The sequence below is a fragment of the Poecilia formosa genome, unplaced genomic scaffold (assembly GCF_000485575.1).
Source record: "Poecilia formosa unplaced genomic scaffold, Poecilia_formosa-5.1.2 Scaffold276, whole genome shotgun sequence".
Classification (NCBI taxonomy): domain Eukaryota; kingdom Metazoa; phylum Chordata; class Actinopteri; order Cyprinodontiformes; family Poeciliidae; genus Poecilia; species Poecilia formosa.
Genome location: NW_006800215.1, coordinates 763046 through 773962, shown reverse-complemented (window position 1 = coordinate 773962; position 10917 = coordinate 763046). Strand labels below are relative to the sequence as shown.

Genomic DNA, 10917 nt, shown 5'->3' with positions numbered 1-10917 from the left:
CATGTACCAGGACCCGGAGGTCGCTCACATCATTCGTCTCTTGGTCCAAAAAAAGCAAGCCGTTGTCCGACAGGAGAACTTTGAGGAGGCCAAGAAGTTGAAGCAAGCCATCGCAGACCTTCAGAAGGTAGATTCAAAAACGTTTTATTCCCTTTACATTAAGTAGAAGAAGTATTCGTAATGCAGTCAGCATGGTAGGCATGACATTCACAGAGTGTAAGAGCTTGGAGGGAAAATATCTTGACAGTAAAACAAAGATTTGAAAGAAAGCTGTAGGACAATTTTTTTTTTTTTTTTTTAACAGAAAAGCAACACACTTTTACACTTCTTCACAGTAATATAACATTAGTATGATACAATTCTTATTTAGAACTTTATCCATTGATTCTGGATTATTTTGATTGTTATAAATAGAATTTAGCAAATTAAAAGAAGCTTTTTTAGCTAGCCAATAGACAGTTTTTGTGAATAAGTAATTCTGTGTTTTTCTCTCTCTTTTAGCTATTTGCATACTCGTATAAACACACGCACACACACATGAGCACGTAGGTGTATAAACAGCTAAGGTTAAGGAAAGGACACACTAGGGAACGCCCTCTTTAGGGCGTAGCTTAGATGGAGGCCTGCCAAAGGAATCAGAAACTGTTGCTAGGTCCCATTTGCTGTGTTGTCCCTTAAGGAAAGCATGGTGATGGGCCAACGCTGCATTTTGGTCTTAATAAATGAAATTGATGAATTCAACTCACTGACTCTTCAACCTCATAAACTATGGACCTAGCAGGAGAAAGGATAATCTCCAACACGGTGCAGAGCAACAGAATGAGGAAGAACAGCGGTGGAATAATCTGTGCTCCATTTACCTCTAGAAAATGATTTATATAAAATCATTTTCACTGTCCAACTGCATCATTGTTATTGTTGTACGCCACAAAGACATCAGACCTTGGTGGTGCAACTTATGTTCTTGGACCAATAACAGAGTCCTAGTATTGCATTAAGCAACAGGTCAGAAAATTAAAACATGTTTTAAAGTAATAAATAAATCATTTATATCTACTTATGACCAGCTAGACCTTTTCACATCAACTCATTATGTTTTGTCCCCTGAAAATCTAAATTATTCTGCAACTTTGTCTCCATTTGTAACAGAAGCTGTTAAACATTGTTCAGATACCTGCTACAGTCCTCCTTTGTGTTCAGCGTTACCATGCAGACCATGAATTCTTAACGAGCTCGACAGCTGCTGTCAGGATACCTGGCCAGTGTGTGTCCGACTCCCAGTTGAAAGGCCTTTTGTAACCAGATAACACGCAGTCTTACAAGTACTAGTTGCTTGTTAGCATGGCACGTTAGCATTGTGGACACAAGTTAGTCATGCTGAAAATCCCCCGTTGTCACACCCTCATGACGTGCGGAGTTATCCATTATGTAGCATCTAAGGATATATGAATAAAACGCACAACAAACTGACTTGCTCCGTTTCATCCATCATCAAAAATTCAGTTTGCTATCACAGGAGCGTTTTTCAGAAACAAAACGATTACAAATGAATAAGCGCAGATGTGTGTCTCCAGGAGTGACAGAACTCCTAAAATCTCAGACTCACTGAACGTTTTCTTCAGATGCATTTAGAACCGAGCCTTCTTGTAGTGAGTGAGGCTTGAATGTAGACCTGTGAAGACCGTGTCGGCTGGCACCTCGTTAGCAACTTTATTCACCTCGAAGGAATTTCCATGCGCAGAAATTTCATGTCCAACTCACTGGAAGCTGTTGTCGAGTTTCCACACTGTAAGTCTCAAGGTTTTAATATCTGGCACTCCTGCTTCTTTTTTCTGAGCCAGGGCTGGAGTATCATCTGAGACATTTGAATTTAAGTTAGACATTAAAAAACGTAAGATGGATCGGACAGCTGAGCACAATCTAGTGACTTATTCCAATATAATGAATGGAAACTGTCTCAATACCTAAATTAAAAACTATTCCCAGACCAAGTAAGATGTAGAGCAAAACATACGATAAACGTTTTAGCGTCTATAAAAATGTACTCTACATCTTTTTGTTTAGTTATTGATCAAGTCCAGAGGAAGGGTGAACCAGTACAAGATTCTCAAAATGTGATAAATGCCCTTCATTAAAAATACCATAGTATTATGATGAATGCAAAAAACAAAAAAAAAAACCTTACATTTAGGATAAATTGTTTCATTTAAAACTGAGGAGAAACAATTATTGCTAGTGCAGCTAATATAGTTCAACACTGATTATTGCAGTTTCATTAGTGGTATTTAAAACAGACTTATTCTGATACAGAGTATTTAGCTGGATATTTAGTCAGGCTGTCTGCTCAGGTAGCTAAGCTGCAATTGGCTGCTTAACAGACAAGCCACTCTGAAATGCAGTGAGTGACTGTCTGCATTTCCTACATGCTCATCCAGGAGGAGTGAATGCTGCAAGTCAATGACTTGATTTATTTCTTTGTTTCCTTTTTACCAATTTGAATCATAAACTGAACTTGACTGCGTTGTTAAATAACCAGGATCCGTTGAAACTGATGCAGATTGGTTTGAATTGACTCTTTTTTTTTTTGGTAAAGTGTTTTGAGATTGTATGTTATGAATTGACATACAATTCATAACAATTTATATATAAATTGAGTTAAATTGATTTACTTCTGTTTTTAAAACTGCAATCCCTAGAAAGAGTGACAAGTGGTGCTCCTTTAGTTTTCTTACCGTGACTTTTTTTGTTTTCTTGGCGGCTATTGAGACATACAATCATCTACATTTGTCTTTCTTATAAGCTAGGGGGAAGTGTGGCATTCTTATTTCTTCCAGGTCACTGACAGCATGCAAGGGAAGATGGGGGAGGGGCACCAGTAGCACTCCTGTCGCTCCAGCACTCTTTCTGTCGTCTCATTAAAGGGATTTTTAAGCACTGGAAAAGTATTATGACCATTTTGATACCCGTTTCCAACCCACATGTGGTCCAGACCAGAAGATGTTAACACAATAATAGAAATACAATGTTGACTAGCAAAACAAAAGTGTTTCAAGCTGCATAGGAAGAGAGAAAGGGGTACTTAAGCCCCTAATGATTTAAACCCTTGGAAGAAATGGGTTTAATGTAAGATTTTAACTTAATCCACATGTTTCTCCTGATGATGGCAAGGAGTCCTTCCAGCCTCAAAGACATGGTGACCAAAAATACATAATACCTGCTAATAGTTGGTCAACAAATAAAAAACGGGTTTGGTTGATTCCATTGATTGTTGAGAAGGTCATTACTAAATTACTCAACATTACAAATGAAAGTAGATCAAATATGTTGTTTTTTAATTACCCCCTTATATCATTTTGCATTCATTAGACAGATTGCATTTCCTGTCAAAAAGAAATTTCTTGGTTGACTGAAAATAATTTTAAATCTAAATCCACCAGGGGTATCAATACTTTTGGGCTAAACTGTGTAGGCTTTAATTATGCTTTTTATAATGTCTAACTGTACAATGAAATAGTTATCCAATCTGAAACCAGTTGCATTGTATAAAAAACCGGCTCTCTTTATGAACTTTATAAACATGCTGGAAGAGATGCTTAGTCTCACGGTGGTTTGGGCTCTTCCAGGTTGGAGAGCGTTTGGCTCGATATGATGTGGAGAAGAAATGTGCGATTGAAAAGGAGAACTATGACCTGGCCAAGACGAAGAAGGAGCTCATGGACGAGTACAGGAAGAGCGTCTACCAACAGCTGGAAGTTCACAACCTGCTGGACATGACAATGGTCAGACTTAAGCAATTAACCAGCTACACAGTCGAGACCAGTGGATTGCGATGGGACACAGAGTTTTTAGAGTTTCCATAAACGATTCTGTCTCTTTCATGGTGTCATCAGATCACCAAGACCTCAAATTTGACCTCGGCTCATCGTCCTCCACCTCCTCTGCCTTCTGCTGCTGATGGTTCAGCCCCCACCAATCCCCTGTTGTCCACAGATGACATTAAGGATGGGAAGAAACTAAGTGCTCATAATCAGCAAACAGCCACACAGACTGTTGTACCCACACCTACCAGTCAGCCCGACAAGTTTGTCACCCCTGCTTCCCTCCCCACCGTTAACGTAAGTATTTTTCCACATCGAAATTGTTGTTAGCCACATTGTTAATTAGCTTCTAGAAAAAAAATCCCCTATGAAACCATTTCCTAAGAGGATCAGTGTTTTCTTTAGAATAATCCAGCGGTGTTTTCTTCTTTACACACACATTCCTGTAAACATACCAAAGCTCAGAAGCACCTTTGGAACATGTCTCCTGACTAAACCTGAGCAGTGCTTGAACCCAGAGCACACGGGGAGATTATGACCAGCAGAGGCCTTTATGCTTTACTCACTACCTTCTAAGACCAGACCTGCTCAGGTTTGGATTTCACTATTTAATTAAAAGCGTGCAACAGTTGGCTGACTCTGGCGGCTGCCAGCCTGGCCTCAAGGCAGTGCTTTGAGACTTTTGTTAAGCCGTAGGCTGCCAGTTGGCCCAGAGGCACAAAATGCAGAACTTTCTGGCTCGAGCTTTGGTTTATATCGAGGGAGGCAAACGGTCATTGTTGTTCGAATGTTGAATGATACTGAGTCTCTCCGGTGTTCAAATGTGAAAGTTGTTGTTTGCAGAGATTACATTTTGACCTTTTAAGCCTCCAGACAGACGGGCTTCTGAGAAATGCATTCGGTTTTAAAATATTTTCATTTTGTAGAAAATGAGGGACAAAAATCAAACGGTGAAATACTTTCAGGCATAACATTTCAGCTGAAATGTTTATGTTTTTGCTTTCTGTTGACAGGTCACCGGCGTGCCTTATGATGAGAGGCCCCTGCCGGCACTTCAGCAAAAAGATAGGGCAGTGGAAAGCATCCAGGTGCCATCAGCAGGGAACTCCCCTAAATCTGACATGTTAAGGTCTCCACGTGGTCCTGACCTGAGTGGAGAGCCAGAGCCCCTGACGGAGAAGGCTCTGAGAGAGGCCGGCCTTCCTGTTGAGGCCTTTGGAGAGAGCCTGGTAAGAACGTCATGAGTTCAGCCATGGGCTGATGTAACAGAAATTTCAGTGACCTTTTTAGTTTTAGCTGATGAGAAAAACTTGCTTTGGTGTTTTTAAACCGTCGTCCCCCAGAATGGCACCTCGAAAGAATATTCAGATTTTGAGCTTTTCCAACTTTTATCACTTTTATCACTTGTGTGATTGACTAACACAAACTTGTGCGTAAGGTAAAGTAGGAAAGCAAGGAAAACATTTTGGCCAGCTGGAAAGTTTTTCAGGATTCCCTTGTATTTAGCTCTATCCATGTTCCTCTCTGACCAGCTTGCTTGTTACTGCTGAAATACATCCGAACGGCAGCATGCTGCCTTTTCAAAATGGGATATTGGAAGTTTTTACGGTGACAAAAGCTTAAGAGGTAATAGTTCTTACAAGGCTTCAGCTGGTTTTTGAAATCAGAATTAAGTTTTTACGGTCAAAGTTTGTACATGATGCTGACATCAGCCCAATAATGATAAGACCTCTCCTGCCTTCTGGAATCATTCACATGAAGCTCTCATTAAAATGATTTCTGATTATAAAGGATGGGGAGCTTACTTATTAACGAGTACTTTTTTTTTGACACTTCTGTTTTGGTACTTTTAGGGCTTATGGTCCTAAACATTTGATTAGCTTGATGATCAAGCATACACTGCGTTTACAATCCAGCAACGTGATATGTAATTTTTTTTTTCTTTTCTATTTTAAGATTTTGATCCATGGTGTATGTAGTGCATTATAATCGATGTAAGAAAGATCCATAGAAGGTGAAACATGAGAGAAATTTCAAAACATTGGGTGCTATCATTGCTTTGTGTTCTTTCTAGAGTTTCCTTGTTACCCATCAGCTGAATTTTTTGAATCATTCCCGTGAAGAAATGCATTTAATTTAAAGTAAAGGGTTCCACTGTATGATGTGGTTGACGAAAAGCATATGTTTTATGGATAAGGTGCAGTGTATCAATGATATTAATGAGAAACATGCTTCCTCAGGTGGCTGGTGCATATTCTAAGACCTGGTGCTACAGAGAAGACGCGCTGCTTACTGTGCACAACAAACTTCTGGAAGTAAGCGCCGCAGCGCCCAAAGAAGAGCTGAGAAACATGATCAGAGCGGCAGTCTTTCTGGTTAAGAAGGCCCTTCTGGATAAAGTTTCATCTGTGAGTCAATTTACTTTAAAGAAGATTGCTTTGATACAAAGTGCAACTCTGTTAAAAGACAGTGGATCATAGAAAAGGCCGTATCTTAACAGGCTGTATATTAATAGGAGGGCTACATTATTTGAATAGATTCCACACAATCATTTTTGCACAACAAAACAAAGTACTGATTCGTTAATTGGCAAACTAAGTGCCAGTTTACGACTAAATGTATATAAAAATACTGAAACCAAAAACAATAATGTTACTTATTCAACATTAATAATTGTTAGAAATGGGCCTGCTAGTATATTGGCCTTAGCAGCTCTAACCAGGTTCTAAAGTTCCCCAAAAACCCGGTCAGAAGGTGAGCCTGCCAGCAGTGCACACCAAAGGAAAACTGGATTCTGGAGCAGAGACCCCACCTCTGCTGTCTGCCATCTGTCTTTCCCCTCCCTCCTTTTTCTAACTCCGCGTGGCAAAGATGAGAGTCGCCGGATCGGTCATGCTCCACAAGCGGCTGCTGGTGGATTTGTTGGGCAGGACGCAGTATTATAAAGCCTCTATAAGACAGGAGAGGGGGGCAAAAAGATGATACTAGATTACGAGAGATTATAAGATAAACGTTATGTCATTAAAGACATTTTTCAGTTCTTTAAGAAGCTCTAAAAAGAACTGGTTATTGTTGAAAACATACTTGTGTATTGGTTGAAGTAGCTACTTCTGCCTTTACGCTGGGACTGGACAATAAATCAATAACAATACATATCGCGTCAGACACCTGATCAATATCAATCGATAATATATCCAATAATTTCACTGAACTCCGTTTCAGAAACGCACAGCATTCTGGGGGATGTAGGCAGAGGACAGGCTTTAGCCACTCAACGTCTCATGGCTTATAAATGGCATCAAATAACTGGCTTGCTCTTTGGTTACCTAGCAACAACCTGATGAGTAACTTGAGCAGCAGCTGATTCAGGTTTCGCACCATGCCGCATAACTGCTTAAAAAAAAAAAAGCTGTGGAGTGAAAGGAGAAAATGTGTACAGCAGCTCCAGAGGAAACTGGAAAAAACAGGAAGAGTCACATTGCCAGTTTGGCGGCAATTCAGGTATTTAAGACGGAAAATTAATCAATAATTATTGATTTCAACTGATGGAAAACACTTACGTTGTGGTATATTTTTCAGCTGTATCGTTCAGCCCTACTTTGCACTATAAACAGTGGCGTTCTTGCAAAACAATGCCACTTAGCAGGAATAATGGGGAGTGTAGTTTTTATAGGAAAATATTATAATAGAGACAGAGTTTTAAGAAATGCTGTTTGCATTTCTGGGTTGTTAAACATTCTGTAATATTTTTTTTTCCCAAGGCTAGTCACTGTAATGCTAATTTTTTTTGCAATAAATTCCATAACTTCTTGGTTTAAGCATCACATTGTTGGGAAAAGGCTTTATGCACATTCATGCCGTCAACATGCTTTCTGTGCCACATGCAAAACATTTCACACAAGCTGCTTTGTTAAAAGCAGGAAATTTGACGAGCTTGACTTTGTATCCATTCTGTGGAAGCTGATTCCAGTTTTTCATGGTGACGTAAAGGGCGGTGTAAGTATAATTGCACTGATTTATTTCACACTGATCCAGAAAACGCCTTTAAACATCATTGAAAAGTCTTTTTCTTACGCACACTGCTGTCTCTGATGCTGTCCTTGATTCACATTGCTGTCCCTGATACTATTCTGATTCTTTGGTTGGCCATTTCCATATAATATTTCAGTAATTTTTTATTTCTAAATCTGCAGTGTGAATCGACATTAAAAAGCAGAGAAATGTTGAATTTATAGTCATTATTTAAATGCTTAGTTGCCTTTTTTCTTTTCATTTTCCTTCCTTTTAAGCTTTTATTAAATAAATAAATACCAAACACAGCTGTAAAATATTTAACTTATTTCAAGTTAATAATTCTTTAAGACATCTAGTTTTTCTGTGTCGTTACCAGGTGATTTTTAAAAATAGCTCACAAAGTTTTAAGCCTAACCTGTCTAGTTCACGCTTCAGGTTTTTCACGCCTCGCTGAAGCTGCTCCGGTTGATGCTGAGCCAGCTGATCCCAGCTCTGGGCCTCGGCCGGGTTGAGGTGACCCACTGCTTGGAGCAGACCTTACCTAATTTGCTGACGAGGACAGGAGACTCCCCTAACCGTCTACGGGCGGCTGCCATCGCCCTCATACTGGTAACATGACACTCCAAGTGAAGAGTTTGTTTGTGGGTTGGTATTTTGCATCTATGGAGCCTGTTGGTCCATCTGCTCCGTATCTGTATTTTTCAAGCCCAAGTTGTTTTCTGTTTTCATTCATACATACCAAAGTCAAACGTCATATATGTCAATTCCAGACAAATATGGAAATGACAAACACCAGGCATTTCCTTGTGCTTCCAGAACACAAGGAAATGCAAAGGATAACTTGTGTGACTGATGGGCAGACTTTCCGCTTGCAGCTTGCTAACCGTAGTTGGCTAAATCTGTTTGTCCTGGAAGCAAAGGAAAACGGTCCAACCCTTATTTCAGCCAGCATACTGGCAGTGCAGAGCAGCTCGAGAAATCTTTGTTCACGCTCCCATTTTCACTGAGCTCACATCAAAAATATTAAAATGTAGCAATAGCAGGAGATTTCTTTCAGTTGCTCTTCGTAATTTGTTGATTAGAACCTGAGCCTGCTATTGGACTCATTACACCTTTGAGGAAGGGAACTAGTAATCTAATTTTACTGGTTTTTATTCTGTAATTGCCTTCATGGTCATTTATACATTTATATGTTTTTAATTTTGTTGAAATCAGACAGTGTGTCCTTGTTCTTTTTTTCTTTTGTGTTGCTGGGAAGAGGTGCGCTTTGTGTGCACGTTCTGGTTTGTTTGAGTCGTGAGTGTTTGGAATGAGTCTGTGCACTTGTTCATGTCAATTTGTGACTCAAAAGAGGCCTGAAGATCTCTAGTTAGAGGAAACTCTGATCTTAATGTTGCTATGTACGTGGATAAACGGGCCCAGATTGCTTTCAATGTGGCTGACAAGCTGCTTTCTAAGCCCACTTGATGCTCCTTTTCAGTAGTCCAATATCCCAGCTCCTCCAATGGGAAAGCGAAGAAGCTGGTGGGATGTGGGCAGAACTGTTTTTAGGTATGCATGGTTGGAATCCCCAAAAACCACAATTAAAGTGTCAGGATAACAGTTTGAAGCTGATTAATAGTACCAAACGGTTCCGCTGAGTGAAATCTCTGGAAGGAATGTCGACACCATCAGCATAGCTGTGAATTCTTGTGGCTAATGGAAGGACTGGCATTTCACAATAGCTCTATCAACCGAGAGCTGTGACTGCAGCGTGTTACAAATGCCCACCACCTATGTTGTTACTGGAGCTCTCGTCTCTTTTCTTCTACACATAAAGACACCGGCCCATCAAGCCAGATTACAGAGTCACTGACGTTGTCGTGGAGCCAGGTTTCAGTCAAGGCAAAAACTCACAAGCAACATATTTTGTACTGTGTGTTATTACTTTAGCATTATGACTTATTGTCGAAGAATAAATGCTGGCAATGTAAAGCAATACTGTAACTGGCTTGTGAGGTTTCGCTTGAAGCCGCACCCAGATCCCTGCCCTGTTGGAACATTTCTAAATGCTGGTATAATAGTTTCTGTCCGTCCTTCTCCAATAAGCTGGACATTTCCTATGTAATTTACTGTATCCTATTTCCCTCCATAACGAACTACGACTTCTACAGTGAGCAGCTCAAATTTGTCAATCCTTATAACTTTGTTCCAGCAGATAAAGATATTTCCAGTCTACTAACCACAACAATCCCTTTTTAAAAATGTACAGTGAAGCTAAAAAGGAGCTTTGTTTTTAATGTTAAATTCTTTGAATTAAATATTGATCAGTTGTGTTTTTCTATATATAGACTAAAACAAAAACAAGCAAGCAAAAACTTCTGTGAGTTCATCAGAAAGCTGTATATAGGCCAGGGTGAGACTTCAAAGTGTTTGCAGGTTTGTGCATGGAGAGATGGCGTGTTGTGTGCAGTATAGAGTGCCGTGAGAAAGTTCAGTAGTGGTGCCAACTGCCTGTTGTGCAGGATATCAAACATTTCTTCCTAAGCTGGTTAATGAGTCAGGCTCTCTGCTCAGGTAGAGCCAGCAGTCAGCTGCTTAACAGACTTGCCACTCATAGCTCACCAACTATATCTGCAAAAAAGGTGCAAAATTAATAATCTTTAGTTTCCACGCAATGACTCTTCATATTTTTTCAGACTGGAAAATGCCACCAAACCGCCCAGATTTTCCTTTCTTGTAACAGAGAACATAGCATGGCGTTTGTCAGTGCCTTTTTTTTTCTGCTGTGACTAGCTCTCTGCTAGCGTGCCATTCCAGTGCCGTGACTTGTCCTCCTGTAGCGAGGCATGCCAATGAACTGGTCAGGAAGAGAGCTTTACGTCAATGTATGAGCCCATTCTTTTATGAGCAAGAGAAAATTTGCAGAATATGCAAAACTTGGACAAGAAAATAATGCTAGCATTCACATTTTTAAGCCAAATGACAAAACATTTGCTTAGCAAAAATGTATTGCTTTCTTCAGATTTCAGTTTGTGTTCATCTAAAGATAAAAAAAAAAAGCTTACTGTAAGTATGATTCATTTCTTGCCTCAGTGTCTCCATC

The 10917-nt window shown here is 39.8% G+C and overlaps 1 protein-coding gene across 1 annotated transcript in view; it reads left to right on the top strand.

Moving 5' to 3' along the window:
• The window catches only part of cep104 (centrosomal protein 104), a 35895-nt gene that overhangs the window by 7739 nt on the left and 17239 nt on the right, over positions 1–10917 (top strand). The window contains exons 7-12 of the mRNA XM_016681294.1: positions 4–127; positions 3624–3779; positions 3891–4115; positions 4832–5047; positions 6059–6226; positions 8268–8441. Coding sequence (XP_016536780.1) covers positions 4–127; positions 3624–3779; positions 3891–4115; positions 4832–5047; positions 6059–6226; positions 8268–8441 — 1063 coding nt within the window. The remainder of the gene's footprint in view (positions 1–3; positions 128–3623; positions 3780–3890; positions 4116–4831; positions 5048–6058; positions 6227–8267; positions 8442–10917) is intronic.